Source organism: Dunckerocampus dactyliophorus, chromosome 18 (genome assembly GCF_027744805.1).
Source record: "Dunckerocampus dactyliophorus isolate RoL2022-P2 chromosome 18, RoL_Ddac_1.1, whole genome shotgun sequence".
NCBI lineage: Eukaryota > Metazoa > Chordata > Actinopteri > Syngnathiformes > Syngnathidae > Dunckerocampus > Dunckerocampus dactyliophorus.
The window spans coordinates 21,086,936-21,114,602 of NC_072836.1; the positions used below are offsets into that span (position 1 = coordinate 21,086,936).

General features: G+C 42.3%; 2 protein-coding genes across 5 annotated transcripts; both read right to left on the reverse strand.

The window, feature by feature from the left end:
• Positions 1 to 1,595: 1,595 nt before the first annotated feature.
• On the reverse strand, positions 1,596 to 21,372 carry usp36 (ubiquitin specific peptidase 36). 4 transcript variants are annotated; one of them, XM_054758524.1, is made up of 20 exons: positions 21,244 to 21,372; positions 16,775 to 17,040; positions 16,469 to 16,690; positions 15,509 to 15,619; positions 14,492 to 14,594; positions 14,351 to 14,418; positions 14,199 to 14,269; positions 12,553 to 12,635; positions 12,342 to 12,453; positions 12,112 to 12,252; positions 10,710 to 10,810; positions 10,492 to 10,630; positions 8,993 to 9,367; positions 8,689 to 8,898; positions 6,987 to 7,111; positions 6,297 to 6,914; positions 5,494 to 5,693; positions 5,237 to 5,410; positions 5,056 to 5,171; positions 1,596 to 3,968 (listed from the first exon to the last, which is right to left on the reverse strand). In XM_054758524.1, the coding sequence occupies exons 2-20, from the start codon at positions 17,025 to 17,027 to the stop codon at positions 3,837 to 3,839; spliced, it is 3,354 nt and encodes a 1,117-aa protein (XP_054614499.1). In that variant the 5' UTR covers positions 17,028 to 17,040; positions 21,244 to 21,372; the 3' UTR covers positions 1,596 to 3,836. The 4 variants fall into 4 exon arrangements, with proteins under 4 accessions (XP_054614499.1, XP_054614500.1, XP_054614498.1 ...); XM_054758525.1 differs by having other exon boundaries at positions 5,521 to 5,696; XM_054758523.1 differs by having other exon boundaries at positions 5,494 to 5,696.
• Positions 21,373 to 21,779: 407 nt separating this feature from the next.
• Positions 21,780 to 26,179, reverse strand: LOC129171006 (metalloproteinase inhibitor 2-like). The gene is made up of 5 exons (XM_054759265.1): positions 25,947 to 26,179; positions 24,181 to 24,260; positions 23,999 to 24,101; positions 22,543 to 22,667; positions 21,780 to 22,457 (listed from the first exon to the last, which is right to left on the reverse strand). The coding sequence occupies exons 1-5, from the start codon at positions 26,074 to 26,076 to the stop codon at positions 22,260 to 22,262; spliced, it is 636 nt and encodes a 211-aa protein (XP_054615240.1). The 5' UTR covers positions 26,077 to 26,179; the 3' UTR covers positions 21,780 to 22,259.
• Positions 26,180 to 27,667: the final 1,488 nt, after the last annotated feature.

Below are 27,667 nucleotides of genomic sequence, written 5' to 3' on the forward strand. Positions count from 1 at the left end.
TTTCACAATCAGCAGCTCAATGTCCTGCGAGCAGTGCTTTTCCATCGTCTGTACGTCTGTGCACCACCGTTTGTTGGCAGATTCATTTAATTTGTGTTGCATTTGATGAAATAAAAGGCCATTCTGAAATTAAATAAGTCATTAAATAATTAAAAATGCCATTAAATACACAAAAAATAACAGAATAAATTATCATGAAATAATATGAAGTAAAAATGGCATCAAATAAGTAGAAATGGGATTACATTATTTTTACATAAATTATTTAACTCCACATTTTTAGTACTTAATGAATTTAATTGTATCATTTCAATTTATTTGCCTTAATGTTTGTTTTATTTTGGCACAAATAAAAGTACAAAACTTGCTAATTCATCTTTTTTTTTAAAAAAAACAAGCTTTCATCATCAAATGTATTGATTAGCCACTGACCGACAATAACTGACACTGACATACTGTATTTATTTAAAATATATTTAATATTGCGGTTATCATCCCTTGGGGGCAACAGATATACATAATAAAATATATATCTTAACTTAAAAATTGTAAATGACAAATAAATGTGTATCATTTAGGTATAGAATATGTCAGGTGTCCAAAAGAGCACAAGGCTGGCAAACAGCTTTTACCCACAGGCCATCAGGCTTCTCAACAAAGCACTCACACACGCCGCACGCAACACAAGCACACACTCATAGCACTTTTATTTATTTTTTAATTTGTATTATTTATTTGTATTAATGTCTCTTCTGTTGTTGCTTAATTTATTGGTACATATGTTTCTTATGTTCTTATACTTTTTTGTGTGTTTTCTTTCTTTTCTTGGGAGAATGAACAGAACAAGAATTTCATTGCATAGTAGAACTGCTGTTTTACTGTGCATATGACAATAAAACTCTTGAATCTTGAAAATGCGTTCCGGGACTGTTTTTTTTAATCGGCCCTCGGCACATTCTAAAAATATTATTTAACAAGAAAACTAAAGAAAAAATGGAGAAATAAGCAGTAATTTTACAAGAATGAAGTCAAAATAAGAGAAAAAAGCTGTAATCTAAGAAGAAGCTGTCCTAATTTGCAGAGAATAACGTACCGTTATGAGGAAAAATAAGGCCATCTTAGTACTGTTGAAATATTAAAGAAAAAATACATTTTTTTAAGTTGTAATATTATGGAAAACAAACATTTTTGAGAATAAAATAAATGATGGGAAGAAAGTCATCATTGCGAGCACATTTTTCAAGAAGACAGTTGAAAATGTTGGAAAATGGAAAAAGCTGCTGTAATTTTGAGAATAAAGTTGAAATATTAAGAGAAAAGAGGTGTATACTGAGGAGAAAAACAGTCGCAATTTTACGAGAAAAAACTCAAGTGGAAAAGCAAAGTCATTTTAGTAAAATAAAGTTGAAATATTCATGAAAAAGCTGTATGAGAAACAAACAAAATGAAATAGTACAAATAGTGCAAAGTCACAATATTACGAAAAGAAAATGGATGAACGTGTACACGTAGTGCACGTGATACATGAGAACATGAAGGGCTCATGAGGTGATGCAGGCGTACAGGACGACAAAGACAACCACAGAAGCTCCATCTCACAAAAGTCACAACTTTATTGCACCTTTCTATTCAACTACAGCGCCGGAAGGATCCACTTTCATTATGAAAGCTGCCCTGGTGAGAAAAGGCGGTGCAAACCTGTGGAGAAGCATCCATTCACCCTGCTAAATGTTCCTCCTTGGTGTCTGTTTTTTGGGGGGGTTTGGGGATAGAACAGCGCGTCCTGTCTGCAGTACCACGCAAACAGACAAAAACACCCACTAGTTGATCAGAGTAATAGTAGCACATTTAGCTTTTTATGATATATTTATAGAACACCACTTTATTTTATTGTTTTTACAGCCAATTGAAGGCAACGTCTCTAGAGAATGGAAAGAAGTACGCGTGCAAATCTTTACAGCGTCTGATGGACTGTACACTTGGCTGATTCCAGATGATCCCACGCAGCAGATGCACGTATAAACCAGTTTGTACAGGATGCAACATGGGAAGGGGGGGCAAGGGGGTCACATGATGACGGCGTTGTTGGGGATGTGCGGCTTCCTGAGTCTCAGCCCAGTTTTGGAGGGGACCAGCAGAAAAGATTGCATAGCTGCATAAGTAAGACTGAGGGGGCACAGGAAAGAATTGAACCATTGAAGAGTGAGTAGTGAGGTTAGCAATAATCACATCCAAGCTTCTTCAACGCAGCAGCTGCTGATCCATGGTGAAATCTGACCTTGAACAAAGTGAACCAGTAATTGCGGACCAACCAGAAGAGTGGCTTTTATCACGAAAGGAGAACTGCACTTTTGGGGGGGAATTTTGTCCACAATCTTAACCTGAACACACACATCTTTCCCTTTTCTGTGGGTTCCCAAGAGAGGAAAACCAGCTGGCATGCGGGCTCTAACAATGCACGTCATGGGACACGCCTATTTCGACTAGAAAAAAACTCACCAAAACGCCAACAATGTTCCCGTTACATAACTGACCTGCATGTTGACCAACTATAGCGACATCTGATACTGTAGGCGCCAACATGGAAGAAGAACTACTTTTCTGGCGTAGGTACAGAGCGCCTCGCGCCACTACCGAGAGGTAACGGGTCCAACCCAAAACAACGCCGTAGGACACCAATCTGTACTGACTGGGAAACAAGAACAAGCACATGAACATCTACGACTGGACAACCTTTCTACACGGCTAGATGGACTGTGTTGTGATACCATGGCTACTTACACCGTGGCCAGCTGGCCTGGGGCGTCTTTTTCCATTTGAAGGTTTCCACCACTGCAGGGTTTGTTCGCGCTCACAATTCTTCGGCGGTTGTGATGCAGTCTCTTGGAGCAGTGTCCTCCTCGCCATACACACCAAGCTTTTGCATCCACGATAACGCTGTATGCCCCTCCATTTGCAAGCGCCACATTTACGCCATCAAGTCACGCCCCCTCCGATTCTAAAACCTGTAGCTCCTCCCCCATACATTCAGGCTCAAAAAGATCCTGGACCCTCACTTGTCCAAAAGCAGTCTGTGGCGGCGGCGGCAGCTCTCACGAAGTCCGCCATGATTAGTAGCAGCAAACAGGCACTCGTTGACGGAAGTAGCGTTTGTTGCTGTGGGCTCTCTGAAATCAATGCACACCAGTTATGTTTAAAATGACCAAAATACTGGAAGTATTACATGCTATCATCACGTGCCTGTTACTGCATGGTCACAGCATGGATACAAAGTCATATGGAGGGTTTTTTTAGCGGGCTTTCTAGTCAAAATGGAGGCGTCCCATCACGTGCATTCTCAACTCCCTCATGCTGGCCGATTTTCTCTCTTTAGAACGCATAAGGATTGTGGATGTGAAAATAACCCAAAAAGTGCAGTTTTTCTTACTGTAGATAGCTACAAAAATAGAAAAACAAAGCAAACATGCATAATGAAATAACGGCGGCACCTTGGATCTGGAGCAAAAGAAAAATTGGTCCTTAAAAACGAGCCACCTGGCACTGCAACATAAAAAAGCTGCAGATAAAAAGGTATAAAAATTTGAAAAATAATATAGAAAAAAAAAGTTATTCTGTTGAGTAATAACATTCCAAGCGAAGGCCACTTACATAGAATTTGATATTTTACTGAGAGGAATCTGGTGGCACAGAGGTGGTGAAAAGGAAGAAGCCTGAAGGGGAAACAGAAGGTAAAACAGTCCGTTGTTTGCTATTGGCTCATGATCCAGGAAAAGTGAAAACAAGACAAAGAATAAAAAGAGGTTTAAGTGTTGTCTCCAGTTCGCAAAACCGGACTCTCAGCGACGTGCTCCAAAAACTCTCTTCCCCGCCGGGGTCACCGACCACTTGTTGCGCCGATCCTGGATCTTCTGGAAGATGCTGCTGCCCCCTCGCCATTTCTCCTTCTTCAGGCTTTTCACTTTCTTCACCTGGTCGTGCAGGAGGGACGACAGGAGGCGTTAGCATGCTGATTTATATATATTGTACAGGTATATTAAGTATACGTACGCCCACATGATGCTGAAATAAACTATTATTATTATCATTATTGTTTGTTACGCCATCTGCATCCATTCAGTCTGACAATGGAGAAAGTCCTGAAATAGTAGCCAGCACTCTCACTCAGACGTCACACCACTGAATGAACACACGCAGCAGTGCTACTCATACCGTCATGTGTCATGCTAAATGCTAATGGAATCTGTAAAGCTGATGTTTATGATGAAGTGCTGCTGGATGACATGTAGGACTTGTTATACAGTAGGTCCCTTTCAAAAGTGGATATATGTGTAGCCCCCCCCCACTTAAAGTATATAATTGGTGATAACAATCATATTATATTGTTAAATACTGTAGTATTAGTAAATTATGTAAAATAGATCTTTTTTTTTTTTTAATATATACATATATAAATATAAAATAGTATTTTTGGAGCAATAAGAGTTTATGAAAAAAAAGAGTGATTATAATTGGAGTTAATGGAACTAAATGGTTCCTGAGGGTAAAGAGTGTAAATAATCTCCTGGTCTATACGCCTGAGGGGTTTATGCCATTTTAAATCAAAATAATTATAAAATAAAATAAATACATAAAACATGTGTTTAAGCAAACAGTATATATTAATTTATTTTAATAAATAACATAAATAAAAATAAAATACATCTATAAAAAATAAATCAATAAATAGTAAAAACAAATGATGGTTAAGTTTCATACAATGAGCCTTAAAACTGATCAATGTACTGAGAATGTAAAAAAAAAAAATCTCATAAGCGGAATAACCTTGGTCCCCCACGGTGCCTTGATGAAATAAGTATCATTGTGTGTGGGGAAATGACAGAAAAACTAATAATTCAAACATAATGTGACCAAACAACATGTAATAGACACTTGGTAGTCTCTGCATGGACTACTGTATGCTATGAAGAAACACCATAGTTCCAATTCCAGAGCACTTCAGCCAAAATGTATGCAAGCTTTGAATGATGACATAGAAATTCCAGCACGTGCTCTCACCTTCCCGCTGTCAAAGTCTTCATCCCACTCATCGATGACGGTGTCACACCTGGCGTAGCGCACGTCTTCAATGGCATCTCGACTGACAGCGGAGAGCTGGCCATCCCAGCTGAGGACTGGAGCAGACAACACTCAGTGCACCAAGACGGCGACGAGCGTTTTTTTAGGAACGTCTTCTCACCGCTGGCGCCGTAGGCTTTGTCTGAGGCGTTCCTGAGCAGCTCCGCCACCACGTCGCTTGTCTTTTTGCCGTCCCAGGAGGCATGGGCCGGGAGCGGACCCCGTGCATCGGCCGCTGGCGCCTGAGAGCGCTTGTAGCCGTCCTGCACGTGACTGTCCCAAACCACCACTTTTGCTGTAAATGGCACAGAAGTACATAAAGCAGAATGCCTCATACTACACACACACTATACTGCACGTGCACACACGCTGGCGTACCCGTGCTTCGCTTGTGTGACTTTTCACCCTCTGCTGGATTCTTCTTGGGAGGCGGTTCCTCTGCGTCAAGATCACCGTTGGGCCGACTCGCTTGGTGGCGTCTCACCTCTTCTTTTAGCCTCTTCTTCTTCTTTGCTTTCTTTTTCAGCACAATCATCTCCCCTGTTTCTTTTGGATCGACAGCTGCCTTGGACTCGCAACTGCTGCAGGGAAAGATTCCAGAAGGGTTGAGAAGATTGACTGGTGCAAACAGCAAAATCATATTTTGTAAAGCACATGCTAAGAAGTGATACAGTATATATTGCATCTCGGTGAAAAAGCCTATTATTAATATCAGCTTCACTCTTTGCTCTTTTTTCCATCATTTTTGCTGTTTTTTTATTTTACAAATATTTGTACTTTATTCGTCTTATAAAATTATGACTTTTTCCCCTTACATTTTTTATTAATATTTTGACTTTATTCTTGTAACATTATTGCTGTTTTTTTTCCATTTTTGCTATTGTTTGTTTCTATTTTTAGACTGTGGCGTGAGCCAATAAAAAACAGCTGTGGGCGCCGGTGCCAATGATTCATCAATTATCCAATTAATCAACAACTATTTTGGAATTCCATTAATTATTTTTTGATGTAAAAATGTAAATATCCTCTGATTGCAGCCTCTGAAATGTGAACATTTTGGCATTTCCTTAGTCATCCATGGAAGCAGACGTATTATCTTAATATTCACACACATCACCTTTGACTTTTTTGTGTTTTGTGTTCCCATGACTAACAAAGAGAAGTGTTGAACTCTGACGTACCATTGTGATGCAACACCTGATGTTTCCTGCAAAGCCTCCGGCGTCATCTTTTTCCTTTTCCTCTTCTTCTTCTTCTTCTTCTTCATGGACACACACTCTAGCCCTTCATCTGCTGGATTTATCTTGCACACCGTCGCTGATGCAGCCGTTGAATCTCGCTTTTGTTGCAGCCCCTCTGCTTTGTGACGGGTCGAGAGGCTCCACACGCCGCCCTGACACCAGTCCTCTTCCTCTTCCTCCTCCTGCTGCTGCTGCAGATGAGAAGCCACACATTCTCTCTGTGAAGTATTGTCTCCTCCTTCTTCTTCGTGCCCCCTCTTTCGCCTTTTCTTCTTTGCTTTTTTTTCGTCGGCAGGCCCCACCGGGTCAAACCGGGTGTCGGCAACCGCATCGACTTCCACCTCAGAGTGGCGCCGCTTCTTTTTCTTCTTCCTCTTCTGGATGTCAAGGCTGTTTGATTTTGGGGGCTCGGCGCTGAGGCTACGTAAAGACTTGGGGCTCTTTTGGGCGGGACTATGAAATCCATTGAGTGAACGGCTGGCGTTTTCTGTGTGTTTCTGCGGGCTCTGCTGTTGAAAGTGGGCCAAGTGGACTTTTGAGGGATGGGATGAAGCCGTTCTGTGAAAAGAGCACCTGGATTATTTTCCATCCACACTGAGGCGCTCGCGTGTGACGTTCAGGGAAGCCTACCTGTGAGCGTGAGTGGGCGGAGCAGCGGCGAGGTGGTTAGTGTGAGTTTGATGAGTGGGGTCTCCGGACGGCTGTCGTGGCAATGGGGGCGGAGCATCAATGCTGCTCGGACTCCGACTGAGAGCCTGCAGTTATCGACAAAAATAAAAACTTGGTGGTCTAAAGAAAAATAGCCATGAACGTGACAAAAAGAAAGAAAGGAGGAGAGGGGAATGGCAGGAAAAGATGGAGGCGGGGAGAAGCAAAGAGGAAGGGGGCATGGCAGAGAACAATTAGAAATGGTTAGAAAAAAGGAAGGTCAAAAAGGAAAAGAAGACCAAGCGTAGACTTTGTGGCTGATTAGACTCGGTGCACGTACGGTAGCGTACACTCACAGGGAGGAACATCGTTGCATTTATGGAGAGGAAATACTAATTAGCAACAAGAAACGCACATGTCGTCAACATCGATTGTTTTTCCCCCCTTTAGAAAACACTTTGGTCTTCCATCTAGGCGAGCTCTTTTTTTCTTGACAACATGATGTCTAGAATGTGTTTTGTTAACATCCTATTCTATGAACGTTATTCAGGAGTAACGCCACATCACTGTTACTCCACCTGATGGGAGTCCATCTTTCAATACATTCTTTTATCTTTAACGGGACGTTTTTGGTGGTTTTGCACCCAGTTGCACCTCAAAAGTGTTTTGCGTTGCCCAACCATGATAAGTTCATTTCCTTGTTTATAAATGGAATATTTGTGTAGTTACGGCATTGGAAACCCGTCTACAACCTTCATAACACCCCTATAGTCACATTTACACTACTATTACCCAATATAGTAGACATAATAAGAGAAAATAAGACATAAATAAGACTTATGCTCGTGTGTGTTGCTGTAAATGTGTTCCATTGCTCGGGGAGCTGAGTGGAGGGTGAATGCATCTTCTGAATGCCTTAAATTCATATTTTAGTTCTTTTAGCCATTTTTATGCTTGGGAATGCTTCATTTAGGCAAACAATAAGTAACAATTGGCTTAATTATGCAGATTTTTTTTTTTAATAACAGTCAATATTCAACCACAAAACAGCATGATTTATATTCATCTATATCTATTTTAAAAACCATGATAGAGTGAAGCAGTGAAGTTTGAAAAAGGGATTACTGTACTAGGCTTAATGTTTTTTTATAGACTGGTGCATCTCAATCAATGAAAACATTGTGCAGAAGTTAAGAGACCAATTAGAGCATTGCTCATTAGAATGTGAACCACTACCGTAGTTTGTTAAATATTAAATATATATTTTTAATGATTAAGAAATACAGTCTTTAAATATTTCACTGTGTAAAGTGAATGTCGACAATATAAAAGTTCCATTGTTGTTTTTTTAAATTGAACCACTGAAATAAATGACCTTTGATCCATGTGGTGTAATAAAGATGCTAAAAGCGATCCAGCGTAAGCCAACATATGCTAAGATATCTCAACAAGCTATACAGTAGGCCACAAAACAAACTTGTGTAATATGAATTACTTTTTAGAACGTGCCGAGGCCCAAAAAAATGTGAGCTGCGGGCCGCACTTTGGACGCTCCCAGTCTAGGGGTTACAGCGCCGCCTGTACCACCAACTGAAAAGCCTGCAAATGCAATTCATTTCGAGCAATCCCATTTTCCTGTGTGTGCTGAAATAGTTGGCTAAGGCAGGACGGGAATGTGGCTCACCTTCTTGGCCGACAGCGCCAGCTTTTTGGCAGGCGGTGGTGACATGGTGCTGCTGGTGGCTTCGGATGTGATGTTGTTGAGGGCCGGAGGCTTCACCTTTACCGTCCTCTGCTCCTCCACGCTCTTGGCGGGAGACGCTACGTTGCTGGAACCTTTGCGAGGAGTGGAGGGGGCCTCTCCCGCTGGCGCACTCTTGGGACCCGTGATGTCCTGGTTGATGGAATGACCACACACACGGCAGTGAGCAGAACGTGCATCCACACACCTGAATCACTCTGCATGCTTCCACTATTTGCAACCTCACCTTTGACTCGGTGGTGTCGGCAGAGGAGGAATCGGACAGAGATTTAAATGAGGTAGACGCTGTGAGGCCCCTGCCGTCACCGCCTTGCTTTTTGTCCACGTCCGTCCTGCCCACGCCATTGTTGGACGGGGTTGGTGTGCTGCAGCGCGACTGCACTTGGCTCTGAGGAGAGGGCTTCTTCAGCTTCTTGAAAGGTTCCTCGATAACCGTGGGGCCGCCTGGCAGCTTGGCGCCGTTGGAGGATGAGGTCCAGCTGGATAGACGGGGCTGCTGCTGCTGCTGCAGCGGAGCGCTGCTCACACCGTTTCTAGCAACCGGCAGGCCCAAACCGCCGTCCATGGACTGGATCTTGCGTAATTGTGCTGGCTCAAGTTTCTGTCAAATGTGAGTAAAAGCCATGTAAAAACGTACATGTGTCATTTTACATGCAGGGTAGGGGTGTGCAAAGTGCAGCTTAGGGGCCATTGGCTGGCCCACTGCACAGTTTAAAAATATAATTTAACGAGAAAATTTTAAAAAGCATACGTTTTACAAGAATAAAGTCCAAATATTAAGAGAAAAAAAGTTGTAATCTAACAAGAAAAAGTCACAATTTTATGAGAATAACGTCGTAATATGAGGAAAAATAACCCCATAGTAGCAGAAAGTTGAAACTTGAAAGAAAAAAGACGTTTTTTTTTTTTTTTTTTTTAAATCGTAATATTATGAAAACCAAACAAAACAAAAATAAAGCTGTATTTTTGAGAAAATGAAGTGGCGGAAAAAGTTCTACTGTTATGAGAGGAAAACCAAAATATGGTGGCAATAAAGTCCTATTTACAAGAAAAAAATCCATTCATCCATTTTCTGTGCCGCTTATCCTAATTAGGGTTGCGGGGGTATGCTGGAGCCTATCCCAGCTGACTTCGGGCGAGAGGCGGGGTACACCCTGGACTGGTCGCCAGCCAATCGCAAGGCACACAAAAAGAAAATTGCCAAGAAAAAGGTTTCAATAGTTGGAAAACTAAAAGAACAGTTTTAAACAGTTTAAAAACAATTTTACAAGAATAAAGTCAAAATATTAAGAGAAAAACATATTGTAGCAAGAAAAAATGTGGCAATTTTACATGAATCAACTGGTACGATTATGAGGAAAAAAGTCATTTTATGAGTTGAAATATGAAAGAAAAATAACTTTCGTGAAAGTCGTACTATTATGAGAAACAAACAACAAAATAAAGATGTTATTTTTTTAACATTATGAAAATAAAGTCAAAATATTATGGAAACAAAGTCAGAATACTGGGAAAAGAAAAACAATCTTCGCTTGGGCATCTGTGTGGAGCATGCGTGTTGGGTGAATTGGCGACTCTAAATTGCCCATGGGTGTGAATGTGAGTGTGCTTGGTGCTTTGTCTACATGTGCCCTGCCAGTGGCTTGCGACCAGTCCAGGGTGTACCCCGCCTCTTGGTGGAGTGAGTCTGGACACCTCTGCTGTAGGGTGAGGGTGTGTACGTACCTTTGTGACCTGTGGGGAGGAGAGAGGTCCGTTCAGATGAACCCGCTTTATTTGCTCTGATGAAGCGCTGTTCTTTCCAGAATGCAACATCCCCTGCTTGCCTGTTTGCCCATCTGCATTCTTCTTACTTTCAGGGATCCTTTCATGAAAAAACCAAAAGACAGTGTAAGAAACAGTAAGAGACAAAGAGTTGCTGGCATGCAAGCAGCGGTGCTCACCTCAGGTAGAAAAGCACATAAGCCTGCTGGTTCAACACCACTTTAATGTTGCTGGAGTGCACCATGGAGTCGTTCATTTGGTACCATTGCCCATTGCTTGCCTAAACAACACAGGACACAAACTCTAGAAGTGAAAATCCCGAAATGGTGCGACAAATATAAACGTCAAGACTGAGTTATGAGGTCAGAACAAAGACTTGAACCAAATACGCAGCCGTCCCTCGCCACTTCAAATTGCCTTCACTACAAAAACTGTTAATATTAATTAATAAAAAAAATGGTTTGTTTCGTGGTTGACTCTGGCCTATTGTTAATTTTAAAAATATGCATATTTAAGCAAATTTGACATATTTTTGGCCTAAATTCAGCATTTTCAAGCATAAAAGTAGCTAAATGAACTAAAATACAAATACAAGGCAGGCATTGAAAGAAGTATTCTACACTGGTCACTAGGTGTCAGTAATGTTACATTATGCGCCACCGCAGGAAGTACTCGCATCCAGAAAGCAAACAAGAACAATTAACTCCCCCAGTGCTAACATGCGAGTGTATATTTTCCATTATGTCTCCTATATAGCACCGTACAGGTGTAAAGGTGAGTCCATGTCTAGAGGGCTCTGATAATGTTAAAAACCTCATTTACACGGTCATTAACAGGTTTTCTATGATCTAACTCCAAAAATATTCCATTTATAAATAAGGGATTCTACTTCATGGAAATTCCAGCCGGCTATAAAACTAATTAGTGTACACAAAAGCAGTCTCAGAGAAGCAAGCGACAATTTGGAGTCATTGTGTGGTTATGCCATATACCAAGCATTGCCAACCCATCCATCTTTGGGACTTCGTCAGCCGATCCCAAAAATGTTAGGAAAACTGAAAGTATTATCAAATCAGTGGCCCTCCCTCCCACGGAGTGACCAATAGGCTCGCATTTTGACTACTGAACACGCCCGTACGCCTCGCCGCTTTCCAGGCAAGCAACCCGTAAGCCAAGTCCCCAAAAATGGGGTCGATCTTACGTAGACTCATGGCCGAGATCGGGGATCTTGGGCTGAAATTGTTTGGTGACCACTGGGCTATACAATCACCAATAACTCACATTAAGAGATCAACTTTGCCAAATTGGTATTATTAATTATTCTTGCGCATGCGTGTGTGTGTGTGTGTGTGTGTACGTGGGTTGTTGGAGCAATTTAAGAGATTATGTCAGCGGTTCCAAACATTTGTCGTAGTGCGCAGTGGATGACACTAGAGGTCAGTCTATCCGCCTGCTGCACGCAGCTCAGCCATGCAGGCTTTGCACGCTTTTAAACACTAGCATGGTGAAACATCTGACTTCATAGCAATCATAATGAAGCCGATTAAGTCATGAAGTGAAGGTCTGTAGTCACCATCTCACCTTGACATAGCAGTAGTAGTGGCCAGCGTGGCAGCTGTAGCCGGAGTGAACCAGAACGGCGTAGAGGCCATACATGACAGGATCACCTGAACTCTGAGACATGTAGGGCCGGATGTTGAGGAATTCTGGATATCCAACATCCTAAAATAGCAACAACATAAAAAAAGAGGAAAATAAGAAACGGTCAAATAAATGGGAACGCCCCTTAAAACTCAAAAGAATTTGCCAACCTTTGTTATTTTCCCTCCACTGAAGTTAGCAAACCGCTTCAGGGAAAGCGTCAGTACATTTGATGTTCGATGGACCGTGAAGCGCTTGGTTGCCGGCACTTTCTTTTTGCACCTAAAAAAACCAACAGAAAACAATCCTCATTCACTTTAACAGGAAGAAATGAGATGTGCACAAGTGCAAGTGTTTGCTGGTTGGTTGTTTTGTACTCACTTGGCACACATGTAGGCATTCTCTCCACTCAGAACGTCAGGTTTCACAAACAGCTCCAAGGCTCGCACAATGTTTACTGCTTGCTGCAGGACAAAAAGGAAAACACTTCAATACTACTTTGACACATTTAGACAATAATGGATGTGTATCCACTAGAGGTGTCACGAGACCAAACCGTGATAAGATTTCTGGTTTGGAGAAAAGCTGTCTCGCAAGAAAAAGGGCAGCCAGAAGCCAATCAGACTGTCCACTGTGGCATCGCTACTATGAATGATAATAAAGGTACTATAGGGGTGACAGTGTGCAAGACATTGTTGGATGCAAACATTAAGTGCTGTACACACTTTAAAGGATTTTTAGACATGAAGTTGTATGACATCCCCATCAGCAGTGTAGTACATCAACGGTGACGAGTCCGGTTCTGGTCGGAGATCCGGGCCATTTAAGTAAAGAGTGTGGCTTCTCTAAACAATATAGGTTCAAAAGAGTAATACATTTGCATCACAAATGCATCACAGACCTCACAAATCGCTCTGCGTTATATTTGTCCCCCGCTATATCCCTGTGTATGCGATGAAGACGCTCGCCCCAGCAAATATGCGGAACTATGTTCCTCGTCAGGGAAATCCGACCAGAACCGGACTCACGGGACTAAGTGGCGGGAGCAAGTCACTGTCGATGTAGTACACTGGCGATGGGGATGTCATACAGCTTCATGTCAAAACATCCCAACTGTCCCTTTAAACCCTGCAATACAACCTTCCCTGGTGTTCCCAGCGAGAGTAGTAGTAGTAGTAGAGGAGTAGTAATTCTACACTTGAAAACGATGAGAAGATGAAAACAGGTCGTCTGCACGCTTAATTACCGTTATCATTCATCATCATCAACATTAATAATAGCAACACGGGGTCTGCTCAGAGCAGGTATCCGACTATATGCACCAAGATGGCCACAGCCAGTGGCTCCCTCTGCTCTGCATCCGGTTCTCCTCACCTCCAGAGCTGCCCAGAGTCTGTGTCCATCATAAAGGCGTAATGTGGCAAAGGAGGGGAGATGTGTCCCTAAGTAATGTGGAACTACATGATAACATTTTAAAACCTGTGTGGATTAAGAAATGGTATTTCAGACAGGACACTAATTATGTCTAGCTTGGAGATTGTAGCTGCTGCATCAGCCACTGACTTACTAAATACACACATATGATTCTCAGTCTATTTTATTTTTGAATATAAAAATGAAGTTTTGGTGTTAAAATACAACCCATTGGATACGTTCGTACACACAGAGATGCATCTAGGCTTCTTGCCACATATTAAAAATGTCTTCTTCCATAACATTTTGACATTTATTAAACAGGTGGGTTTTCATTGTACCCATTTACTTTTACTGAGGATTTAGTTTGGTGGACCCCTCCCTCTGGCTTTGCCTTCTTCTCTTGTCACTCTTAATAAAAAATAAAAAAAAGCTCGCTCTGATGATAGCTCCATCATAAATACAGCTAAATGCCTCTTATAGTAGACTACTATTAAGTGCCACTTTAAGTGCCATTTTCCTCTTCATGATGCATTTTTTGACCGATTGTGACTCATCGTCGTGAAAATACGGTACACACTTTTGTGGAATACTGTATGATAATAAGCGCATACCCGTATCTCCACAGCAATGTCCAGGTAAGGGTCGTAGGTGTCAGACACACTTTTGCAAATGGAACATTTCACTGCAAAAGAAAATAAAAAAGAAACTTGTAAGTGTGCAAGCAATAATATAATAATCAGTGTGAAAGACAGACATTCAATACCTCTTGATCGCAGATAGCCTCCAAAAATCTGGTGAACCAGTGTTGTGGCCTGCGTCTGCCTGTCCAGCCTGCGAGAAATTGAATAGCGTTTAAATGATAATATTCTTCTTGGTTTAAGATAGTGACAAAAAGAGGCCTGACTTTGGGTAGCCATTAAGACAGGCTTTCTGCATGGCGTCAATGGTGTACCGCAGGAACTCATGAGCATCCTCCTGGCTACCGAAGCGGAAGTGTCGGGCAATTTCTGTACACACAAAAACACGGTCCATTTAAATAAATCTTTCCAGTGAGTAAAAGGAAATAAAACAGCTTTGTAGCAATTATTTGTCTTTAATCAGGCATCAACACCCCTTACAAAGCAATGAAAGCTAACTAAATGACCATTCAGTTATGGCATCCAAGAAGATGTTGGCCTCCGACTGCACAGTTAATATTTATGACATACTGTAAGGCCACAAAAACATATTGCGATGGATTTCAGGTTGAGAGCAGCCTTTCCTGGGTAATTACCACAGATGTTTATCCCGCCTGCTCCCTTAAAAAAACACCTTATGAAACATTTACAGTCACTTCGCGAGTTTTTTACAGACTGGTGTCCCATCGCATTAGCGCTAATGTGGCTGGGAAGCCTTCAAGCTCTTACTGGACAGCACGGGGGGTGGGTGGGGCCGGTCGATACTTAATGTGGTCATTATTGCTGCATTCCCAGCAAAAGCGTCCTTTCACGCCAGCGGAAATGAGTCACACCTGGGGGGCCCGGGAGCTTTGTGAGGACATTTGTGAGGGCATTGTGGCTCAACACAGACACGGGCTGGAAGCACCTACATCGAGCGGCGGGTTTTGCGCTAAAGCGTCCGCGTCTGCAGTCACAAGGAGACGGGGAGGGCACTAGAGAGAAAGATGTGGGGGGTGGGAGGTGGAGACATGACTGCAGCAGCAGGCAGGTGTGGGGGCAGGGGAGGGTAAGTTTTGGAGTGGGGGTGGCAGTGGTGGTGTCCTTTGAGAAAAACTAAACTCACGCCTCATCGCCCCTCATTCAGTCGCAGCTTGCGGTATCGCCTTCGTCTTAATGTACTGCAGTCTGATGTCACATGACACACTGCCAAACTCAGGCAGTGTGCCGCCAAAACAAAATCTGCAAGTGAAAACCTCTCTTACTTTTTAGGTCTCTGATGAAGGACACTGGCTTGATGGCATTGCCGGTGTTGGCAAACGTCTGGATGATGTGGTTCTGCATGACGCAGATCATACAAAAGCCTGACGGGTGGCCTGAAAGAGCACAAAAGCATGCAAGTGCTGTGAAAATGTCAACTTATGTCATAATCGCAGCGCCATTTTTTTGGACATACAAAGAAAGAAAATCAGGTCGGAGGCTTTTGTGGTTTGGAAAAGGATAAAAGATTGACTAACATCACATTTGTGTGTGATTTGAACATAGATGTACACCTATAATGTATCATATTTACACCACATTCAACGATCTATGCTTTTGCTGTACATTTACAGCAGGTGTCTTTCCATTTTATTGTTTATTCAAATCAGGGGTGTCCGAGGTGCAGCCTGGGGGCAATTTACGGCCTGTGGCTGTTTTTTTTTTTTTTTTATTTAACACATTCTAAAAATATAATTTAAGAGGAAAAATTAAAAAAAAAAAAAAACAGCAGCAATAATTGAAAAAAATCTGCCTATTTTATAAAGTAACCCCCTCTATAGGGTGATCATTTTCATTTCTATCAAATGATGTGGCATCATTTTGTTACTAATACATCACCCACTTATTATCAGGAAAGATATTCAAGATCATTTTTCCCCCAGTTTAGATCTGATGTGTTTTCCAAGTGTTCCTCTAATTTTTTTGAGCAGTATATTTGGAAAATTCAAAATACAAATAAAAAATGTAAAAAGCGTAAAGACCCGAGTTGATACTAATAATAGGCCTGAGGCCTTTTCACCCACAGTGTTTATGACAAGGCTGAGACGCTTGCAATATACAGTACATAACTTCTTAGCGTGTTGCTTTACAAAAAACATCAAAGAGGCCCTTCCATCCTTTCATTTTTCGGTATGTGGACACCCCTGATTGGAATACTGCAGTCGTGTAGCTCAAAGGCAACTTACAGACGCGGCTGTGCTCCTTGGAGAGCAGGTAGTTGGCGAGCGGCGGCGTGTAGGTGAGACACTGCACGGTGGAGTTGAGGAAGCAGGTGTTGCCCAGGTTATGGAGGCCGGCCCCTACCCGGTACACCCGCTCCCATTTGAGGGTCAGCTTATTCGTCGGGAAGAGCATTTTCTGTGGTGCTGGGATTCCATCCCCCTGGCCTCCGACCAGGTTCTCTGAAACTTGACGCCGTCAAATTCGAGACATGGTCAAATCAGTGCTGCAGAAAGCACAGATCTCTCAAAGCAGCAAAGTGATGCATGTACCTTGTCTCTTTATTTGGGGGGGCTCTGCCCCCTTCTGCCCAGTGGCGCCCTCGTTCCTGGGATTGAGGATCACATACTTGTTCCTCAGGCTGTCCAGCTGGTATGAGAAACCTTTGGTGGCGGGCTCGAACTCGATCTTTTGCAGAAGCACCTTCTTGGCGGAAGAGGCCAGCAGTTTGTTGAGGTCGCTGTCATCGCCGGACTCCTTTCGACCAGGTTTTAACGCCTCCTTGAGTTTATCCACAATCGGCATTGTTGAAACATCACTGAGGGGAAAGACCAATAAGGATAAGAAACATACTTCTTCTTTGAATGTCTTAATGCATGCACGCACACACACACACACACACGCACACACGCACACACTCATCTGCCCATGTATGCAAATTATTGTCATACATATGCATCATTAAAACGATCAAAAGTGCTGTTTCTTTACATAAATGACTACTTCCTTCTCTATGAACCATTGGAGCTTTGTGTTATGGGTGACAAAGCAATTTAGTGTCATGTCTAATGATATATCTCCTCAATAATGACTCACGGGAGCAGCAGCCTAAGCAGGAAAGTCCAGACTTCCCTCTTTCCAGCTACTCTGTCCGGCTAGGCCAGTTGAGAGATATAGTCTCTCCAGTGTGTCCTCCTACTGACCTGAACAGCTCCCCAGGGAGGCATCCGGGAGGCATCATGACCCGTGCCCATGCCCGGGCCACCTCACCTGGCTCCTCCCAATGCAGAGGAGCTGTGGTTCTAGTCTTGAGTTTCTCCCGTATGACAAGGAATTTTACTTGAAAATTACGCAGGGGGCCAGTTGAAACAAAAAAAGAAACAAACTGCGGGACAGACATGGCCCCTGAGGCACACTTTGGACACCCCTGCCATACCGCAAGATAGTTCTATGCGCACAAAATCTCGGCTATAAATTTCAGATGCATGATATCTTGTTCTTCAAACCAATACAGATAGCTTTCTGCTGCTCAAGACTGATATGCTACCAATAACTTTCATATCTACATTTTATTTAGGTTTACCTGTGGTTTGTGTACACCTGAAGGTAAGAAGGACTCAAACAAATTCGGATTTGACCAACTGTACCTGTTGACTTGCCCTAATCAAATATCATGACATTACTACCCCATTACTACTACCACCCGGCGTCGCCCAGCAAGGTGCACTGTATTCGGGCACACTCTCCAAGCAGCTAGTGTGATGCAATGGCGGTCTCCGGCAAACCTTTTGCACTTTTCAGACGCCGATAACGATAAGGTTTTTTGTGTGCTCGATGTTTTTCCCCCCCCTCATCGCAGGGCATTTGGTGCAACAAGCACACAAAATGTCTTCCTCGGAAAGCGAATGTTTGTTTACAAGTGAGCTCAGGGGAAGTTACGACAGGCTTTTAATGTCACAGGCAGGACAAAAATAGGAGCGCTTGATTTGTTCGCCTGCACAGTACGCGTAGTCTCGCCTCATTGGACTGTTTTTTGAAATTACCAGTTATCTGAGCACCGCACGGTGGTCTAATGGTTAGCATGTTGGACAACACAGTAACAGTCTGGAGATTGGGAAACACCTGGGTTCGATTCTCACTCTGGCACTTTGTGTGGAGTTTGCATGTTCTCCCCGTGTGTACGTGGGTTTTCTCCGGGTGCTCCGGTTTCCTCCCACATTCCAAAAACATGCAGGTTAGGTTAATTGGCGACTCTAAATAGTCCATAGGTTAATAGGTATAAATGTGAGTGTGAATGGTTGTTTGTCTATATGTGCCCTGCCTTGGCTGGCCACCAGTCCAGGGTGTACCCCGCCTGTCGCCCGAAGTCAGCAGGGATAGGCTCCAGCATACCCCCACGACCCTAAAGAGTAGAAGCGGTATAGAAAATGGATGGATGGATGGATGTCATAATTCCCTCATATCGGTCCAATAATTATGGTGCATGGTGTATTACAAATCCATAGTGTTCCCTTGGTGGGATACAATTACAAAAAAAGAAGAGAAACAGGACAAGGTACTGTGCCCTGTGCTGATGTTATCCACAAACTGTAAAAATTCCCTTTGCTGTCTCCATTATGTTCCGTCGTCACGCTGAAGAGACCATTCTCTGCTGACCAACCAGTGGGCACCATTGTGCGGGATGTATATCTTCACGATAGAGTCGACAAAAATGTGTACCACACTCCGAGGTAAAAGGAAGCAAACTCTAGGTGTCAAATTTGATTTTGCCGGGTTAAAGTGAGGCGACTGTCCCTCTAAATGAAGATGAGTCTTCCAGAGCCAGCAGCCACGTGAATGGCAAACAATAACAACATAATAATAGTACAGCCTAGACAACACAGACTAATTGCCTGTAGACAGCACCGCATTATTCAGATGCTGTACAGCACTCAGTAGGAAAAACAAAAGGGCATAGAGCAGCTCCAAAGACATCACAGAGGACAGTGGCGTCATGAGGGGGGAGTGGGACGAAGGAGGCGCACTATATGCACAAGGACACACTGACCTTCACATGCAGCCGTTACAAATACTGGGGATGACACACACACACAAAGCAGTGATCCAACGGCTTGATTGGCCTGCAAGGTTGCTACGCTGGCCTCGACAAGGTGAGTTGCGCCACCACTGTTACGCAATTTAACAAGTCATTCTTTCATCGGAGGATGTAAGGACATCAAATATGAATGTTCTCGGAGGCTGAGAAAGCCCGTACTCATGAATAAATGCACAGGAGCTAATCATGTGCGCCCATCCTGCCTGCTCTATTACATTTATTCTGTACCACATCACGAAAACGCACAGAATCTGTGCAACATATCTGACAAACTATCTTGTGGCACACACATTTGGACCGCCACGAATAGATTTGGCGCTGCCTGTTGACTCTCGCTCATAAACACGTTATAACGGGACAGTCTGCGAATGTAGCTTGTTGTGCGACAGTACCTCCTACTCGCCAGGTCGGCCAGAGAATAAGAAGATGTGGCAGGAGGGATGAGTGTTGCAAACAATCGCCATATTTAGTGAGTATTCAGACTCCTCTAGATTCTGCTTGTCAAAAAAAGCGGCTAGCGACAAATCTAGCAACTTTTTCTGGTCTTATTGGACACTTGGAGACTAACATGAAAGCACATATCGTTCTTCTCAGCGGCCACCCCATCTACAAGCACTCACTCGCAGCTCGTCTTTCTTGTGATGAAAAAAAAAAAATAAAACACACACACAGAAATATAAGCGACAGCAGAAAGTCACGTGTTTTGCTTTTCATCTTTTTTTATCTCCCACTTTTTATCTCCATAGAAATGACATGCACATGCATCATGGCCAATTATGCAAATTAACACATCACACTGTCTAACTACCCGCCACAGATAGATTACAGTCCTGTGGAAACCTTTCATATTAAAAATTCATAGACAGCCTTTCAAAGTATCCACTAAGTCAAAACCCACAGCTACAGACACAGAATTTAGACACTGAAATGACACAGTTGTGTAAATAAGACTTAAACGGTATACACTTGTTCGATAGGAAAAGGATTTATAAGAAACAATTGGATTCAATTAAATCCAATGAACTTGCAGGGGCAGAGCTCCCTCACGACACTAATAGGCAGCTTTTAAGTCAAAGTGGAAATACTGTAAAGAAAAGCAAAACAATAAGCTGGTAATACAAATTAAATTGTAGAACATTACTTTTAAAGGTGTATCCAAATCTGACAAACTGCGAAACATCAATAACTGCTAAACAACAACTTAATCCATGTCTATTAAGGCTTTATTAACGCTTAAATGTATACATGCTGCATGTAAAGATAATTTGGTAGATAGTATATGTCATATATGTACAATACTCCTCCATTGCGTCATCAATCACGTCACTCCATTCAAGCGCTGAGGAATGACCGACAGGGGGCGCACGTCTTAATAGTGGCACTCCAGCTGTCACCACCACAGACATCATTTCCTCGTTATTACGCTGTTATACGCCTATTTAGTTACATGGTTGCTAGAACTTGATTTTATATTGGTTGCTCAGTTCCCTCCTAAACACCACGGACGTGCCAAGTGGACTTTGCCCGCCATTTGGACACAACAGCTTGGGCCACTTGGGACAGCTAACATGCTAGGTTGCTAGCTCTGAATCCCCAACAAATGTCGACATTACTTGTCGTCAGAACGGCGACAAAACGTCGCTATAACCTCCACAATATCATGAATTCTCTGCGAATTTATATTTATGTTGAAGTTGAGCAGTTTATGGTGTATTTACGACGGCGACAGCAGCAGTGAATTAGCCAGCAAGCTAACTTAACGTGGCGAGAGGCTTCCAAGTCCCCCCTTCAATGCTGCAATGTGGTTAGCGTCCCAGAGTCCAGGCGGCTAACGATGTCCGCCGTGTCTTTACATAACTAATATTTGACATAATGACAGAAAAAATGAGAAAACAAATACGCTGTAAATGAATACAACATCCTCACCTTGGTATCGCTCAAAAGCCTTGATGATAGAGCAGACCGCTCCTCAGTTTTTTCGTCTCGGTCTGATATTTTCGCCCATGCTGCATTATGAGAGGGCGGTTACATGAATGATTGGCATCTATTACAAACCAATCGGAGACTATACCAGAATATGCCCCGCCTTAGTTGAAACGCTCAGCAAATCAACGACGAGAAAGTCACTGCGCTGTCAGAAAGGGCTACACGTGACGTGCGGGCAGTGCTGTTTACCGTTTGTAATGATTAACTGTAAACACTAGAGGGCGCCCCCACAAGAATAACTAAATAGGATCTAAATACCTGCTGGGGTACTTTACTGCAAAATGCACGTACGTATTCCGATTGGCTTCTGCAGCAACGTTTTATACTTTGGTTTTAAGATAAAACTCCAACAGTAAAATGAGAAACCACCCCAACTCACCTGCTTTGCGTGGTTGTGTAATGTTTTTTCCGCTCCTTTAAAAGGTTGTGTCCTGTTTTGACTATGATTGGAAAGAAAGCAATACACACTGAACAAATACTGTATTAGTATTTAATACACTTTAAAAATGCACATTAGGACACGTATGCCATGCCATGCCATGATAAATGTCATAAAACACAAAATAACATTTAAAGTTGCCTGGGCAAGTTTTATTTTCAATGTACAACAAATCCGATGCCTTCCTTTTAAAGCATATTTCTTAAATGGCAAAAAAAGTGACTGAGCTCACATAAAAACACTAATATGTGCATATAATACAGAGGATTCACCTCCCCCCACAAGACATTGATAGTACAGCAATAAAAAATGCAGTGGAGCTTAATACTGACATGTGAGGATTCCATTTATTTCTGCTGAAGCAGTAGTTTGTACAGAAGTGCTTTGGAGCTGGAAAGTGCTGAACTCATGATTGTCATAAAAAAAAAGCAACCTCAACATAGAAAAACACGCAGCATTGCTTTCTTAAAAATAGAGACTTTATTTGTAATTTTGACATCTTTTGCACGGTTGAGTCTTAAGGGTCTTCAATGTCCATGAAACCCTTTTTGGGTGAGGAGGCCCCCCTGTACCAGGCACAAGAACCATCACTCCTCTTAATACAAGCAAAATGTCTGGCCTGCTCTCCGTTGACGGACTTCTCTATCAGCCAGTCCGTCCACAAGCACTCGGCTGGGCTGCTGATCCCGCATGGGACGGAGGTGCAGCGAGTGATCTGAGGATCAAGCAAAGATGGGGGATTTAACAAACAAAGTGCAAGTCTTTGACATTTCTATTGGCTATCCATTAGGTTTGCTTACCTGGCAATCGCAGCCCATTTCATAGCGCTGTACCAGGCTCTTCTTTTGGGTGGAGCTCATGCCCTCCCAGGGCGCGATGAAGTCGCACAAGGTGACGTGCAGCGACCCGTCAGAGTCCAATTTGCCTGCAATGGTGAAAGCCAATGAGAGATGAAATGAGGAGAAAGATATACAGTAATCCCTCGCCACTGGTCCCTAGGTGTCAGTAATGTAACTGTAATGCTGGGTGAGAGAACACAAGCACCAGACTTGATCACCGTCTTTTAGTGTGGGTTTGAATTATCTCACAACAAGCACGATAATCCCCAACACGGGCTACTGTTGCGGTCGGAACTGACGCCAAGCCACTCAGCTACAGCAGCACACATGAGCACGAGTCTTATTTGTGTCTTAAATGGCTTATTTTCTTTCATTATGTCTACTATATTGGGTAACACGAGTGTAAATATGACTATAGGGGTGTTATTTTATGTCTAGAGGGCTGTAATAATGTTGAAAACCGTATTCAGAAGGTTGTTCAAAAATATCCCATTTATAAATAAGGAATCCTACTTTGTGGAAATTCACTTTTCACTGTCGGGCCTGTAACCAACTAACAATCATAAACAAGACATTACTGTATTGGGAAAAGAAAATGACAACACTCTGCGATTGGCTGGCGACCAGTCCAGGGTGTACCCCGCCTGTTGCCCGAAGTTAGCTGGGATAGGCTCCAGCATACCCCCGCGACCGTAACGAGGAGAAGCGGCATAGAAAATGGATGGATGGAAAATGACAACACTCAGACGCCCTTAAAAATGATGATTCTTTATCAATACAATGGGGTGTCTCAAGGCACTAGGCCTAGGACAATAATAAATACATTCATGAATCACATGAATATATTGCCATGTGCACGCATGCTTGTTTTCCTGGTCTCTAGCCCTCAAACAGGCAGGAAGAGGATTCAATCTGTGCATGGGTTTAAGCACCTTGGTGCGTTTCTTCCGTAGAACACCGGCATGAACTGACTGAGCCCGTTTGTCAGTCATGCAGTCTGTCTCAGTGGGTGGCTGTCTCAGTGGGCTATGAACAATAAAACATTGGCTATCAAGAGTATGTGAACGTCCCTCCTTGCTTACCCCCCTGACGACCTCCTCAACATATTTTGCAATCAAGCAAAAATGCGACAAACACAGCAAAATGTTGGGAGAGAGAGAACAGCAAGCTACCCAGCATGCCTTGCAGCAGGACTATATTGTGTTGTTTGGTTGCCTTTTCAAGCTAGAGATTTCATCTGACTATTTCCTGTCCAACTCAAGCGTGTCACAATAGCACATACAGCGTTGATGTAAAAAATTAATTTGGAATGTGGCCTGCTGGCTGCAGTTTGCCCACCTCTGTCCGATAGACACAATCTGTCCAAATCTTAACAAAATCTAAATAAAAAGAAGAAAAAAAAAAAAAAAGATTCTACCTGTGATAAGATATTCTACGCCATTGGCCAGAGTCACTCCGCATAATGAAGAGGAGGGTGGCGTGTACACAGCATCAATTTCCTTGTCAGGGCCCTTAAACATCTGGAAAATCAAATCAAAATAAAAACGTGCAAGCATACATACAGACATCAGAAGAACCCGATAAATCCCTTTTAGTAACCTTGGTCTGTTTGATGTCATACGTGATGGGCTCGTCAAATCCATCCACATCCTTCCCTGCGACCACCTTGGCCTTGATGACTAGACAGACAGGAAAGGAGTATTTATAAAACACAGATGAATGCTATTTTAATGCACAATACAAAAAGGCAGGTGTGGAGATGGTGGCCTGCATCAGCGGCACAACATGACTGTTTCATCAGCTGTGCTCTGAGGGAGGAACGCGTGTGTGCTGCCCGGCTCCAAAAACACACAGAAGAAGCCAGTCAGCAATCTTTGAAAGCTAGAATTAAGCCATAATAATCCCCCTAAAACCTTCAAAGGAGTCTCTGCCAGCTTGGATAAATGTAGGGGTGGGGGCGGGAATCACTCTTTACTTTCCAGTTTCCTGATTTAGAGATGTTGGGGGGGGGGGGGGGGGGGGGGGGAGTTCAAGTGGAAAAATATGATTAAGGCCGTAAAGATGTGCCTTTTAAGATTTAGTGCAGCCGTGTGCCGAGTGTTGACACAAAAATAGAAGTTTAAACAGCTCAACAAAACAAATAGCATGCGGGTGACTGCACTGCATTGACGGAGACTGGCATGAGTGCCAAAATAAACCAATACGAGCAAGCATTGTCTTCCATTGATCACAATTAGGCAAAAAACGTGCTTTTTTCCCCAATTTGATTGGAATAGATCCTTCAATAATATCTCCTTTTAAGGGCATGTGAAAAGTTGATTCTTACTTAAAAAAAAAAAAAAGTTGGAACAAAAGTTGGAGAGTTTCTCAGCCGCAACGGGGTTCTCTCAAAGTCCTCTGGCTACAAAATACATGGGTTTGCAGAATTGTACACACACATGCATCACTGTAGCGGTGTTAAGCAACATTTGTGAAGGGTGAAACAGGATCTAACCAAGTAAAAAGCTACAAGACGCCTTTAATTTTAGTTAGTTACAGCAGGCCAAAGTAACCACAGGACGTTTTAGTACAATTAAATTATCACAAGTAAACAACTTTCATCATTAACTTTTCATCATTAACCTTTATTTTTTTATGTCAATTTTGTTCTATCAAAACTATGTTTGAGGTCAAAGACAAAATTGCACATTGTATTCTTTAATAAATACTATATTTTAAAGATTAAATAATAAACAGGAAGTTGACCGGAAATGACTATAAATAAAAAAACGCAGCCTTCATGATATCTACCTTTTCCTACACAACTACCAATAAAATGTCTTAGAGCAGTCAAAATTCCGATAACGTGTAAAATATAATAAAAAACGAGTAAAGCCAGTTTTTTACTTGCACAGGCGTGGTAGCCATTTTAGCACTACTGTACATCGACGAGTCTAAGACCGGAAATGACGTCCGCGAAAGTAAACTGACGTCTTGACCATTATTTGCAACACCAAGGGGATTTCCTACCTTTCCATCGGTGTTATAAAAAAAACTCTAGTTAGGAGGGCTGTATCGCATATTGTATTATTTTATACATTTCAAAGCTTTAACAATTTTAATAATGTGTGCCAGACTTTTTGGCACGAAGTAGACCGGAAATTGGCGGAAAATGACGTCGAAGGTACGAAACGTCATTCGCACTTTCACCACGTTTAGCACCGTTCCTTCGTGCCAACATGGCTGCTTCCAAAAAGTTGCACGGATAATTAATGGAGACACTCACATTACGTATTACGCCTGCAACAAGAAGTTGCGCCATAATGTGCAGAAGGACGTCGGGACATACAAACGCAAGCCAGATACCATTTTCATGTTCAACTTACCGACGTCTGCTTGGCAAAACGCCTTCTGTGGATGCGCAGGGGCACAGCTGCAGGCTTGTGCTCCTCCTTGCAGCCGCCACAAGCACAGCAACACCAGGGGCAGCACGAAACCCTTCACCGTCCAACTCATAATGAGTGAAAATGGAGCAAACGAGAGAGGATTTTAGGTAGAAAAGTAGTGCTGCAGTCAGAGCGGAATTGTACTTTCTGGAGAGGGGCAGCAGCGTTTTATTGCTGCAGGCTCCGCCCACACTCTTACGTCACTTGCACAATTGGATGACTGTACTGTATTCATCTTCACACACACAACACCCACTCACACGCATGCATGCGTGCGTGTCAGTGACGTGTTTGATACAAAAAATGTTGGCCTGAAATTAGGAAAATTACCGCATTTTGTCTTTCTGTTTGATCTGTATGGACTAACACACAAAGGCAAGTAATTATAAAAGCAAACTAAATCGTTCTAAATAACAGAAAACAAATCATCCGATTGGTATGGAAGCCCGTTTCAGTCACTAAAAGAAAAAAAAACTATGCAAATCCTAATTCTGATTAAAAACTCGAAATTATGAGATAAAGGCATAATGACATTAAATCGAAATTATGAGAAAATCGAAATTACAAGATAGTCATGAGGGGAAAAAAGTTAAGATAAGCCCTAATTGAGATAAAAACGTGAAACTTTGAGATAGGTATAATTGAGATTTTGTCAAAATTAAAAGAAAAGTGAAAATTATGAGGCAAGTCAAATTTGAGATTAAAAAATCAAAAGTATTAGATAAAAACTCAAAATTATGAAACAAGACGAGTCAAAATTACAAGATTAAGTCATGAGGAAAAAAAAGTTATGAGATAAAGCCAGAATTATGAGAAAACATCAAAAATTGAGGAAAACGTTTGTCAAAATGAGGAAAAAAAAGTCTGAATTATGAAGCAAGAGTCAAATATGAGAAAAAAAATCAAGTGAGATTAAAAACTTAAAAATTATGAGGAAAGTCAAAATAATAGTAAATCTCAATTAGAATTTATCTTATAATTTTGACTTCTCATAATTATGACGTACCATTGGGATATATTTTTTTCTTTCAACGGTGGAATGGGCTTCCATAGATTTGCAACTGTTGCAAGGCACAATTTATATGCCAATTTGTTTGGTGCCGTTTACTTGGCAACTTACAGGGCAGAGGGCTCCACTGCCTCATACAGCAGAGAAAGGACAGGGAAAGTTGGCCGACCCGTTTAAAAAAAAAAAAAAAAAAATGTATCCAATTCCTCCACAGCAGTGACCTAACCACAAAGACTGCCATTTATTGATAAGTTTTTGCTCACCAACAGGAAAAAATATATATATATATATTTTCTGGTCAGGTGGTTGTGCAGTTAACTGTTGCTATGCAGAACTTAACCAATTTGTATGGCATTGTGCGGTTGTCTGACAAATCAATACAATCTTTTGCACCTAAAGTTGAACAAAAAAAAAACAAAACAAAAAAAAAAAAACCCACTTTCCTCATGGACATACCACCTGTGACCTGCCTGGTGCATGTACACCAGAGGACAGCTTGGCACTGAGCAGGCTTCACTACACATCTTAAGGGATGGAGTTCTGCCAAGTATCACTAGAGTGCCACCTAATGCAGACACGTACTTCCAAATGATCGACAATGGAGGGCCTGAGGGGGTCCACTAGTTTGAGGTCTGGCACCTTCACAGTAACT

Bases quoted from the DNA above. Each gene is read 5' to 3' on its own strand.
- usp36 (XM_054758523.1), bottom strand. From the start codon at position 17,027: ATGCCGATTGTGGATAAACTCAAGGAGGCGTTAAAACCTGGTCGAAAG. The intron at 12,636-14,198 runs GTATGCGCTTAT...TTTGTCCTGCAG, and splicing joins ACATTGCTGTGGAGATACGG to CAAGCAGTAAACATTGTGCG. The intron at 12,253-12,341 runs GTTGGCAAATTC...TTGCTATTTTAG, and splicing joins GTGGAGGGAAAATAACAAAG to GATGTTGGATATCCAGAATT.
- LOC129171006 (XM_054759265.1), bottom strand. From the start codon at position 26,076: ATGAGTTGGACGGTGAAGGGTTTCGTGCTGCCCCTGGTGTTGCTGTGC. The intron at 24,102-24,180 runs GTTACTAAAAGG...TTGATTTTCCAG, and splicing joins ATGACATCAAACAGACCAAG to ATGTTTAAGGGCCCTGACAA. The intron at 22,668-23,998 runs GTAGAATCTTTT...TCACCATTGCAG, and splicing joins CGTAGAATATCTTATCACAG to GCAAATTGGACTCTGACGGG.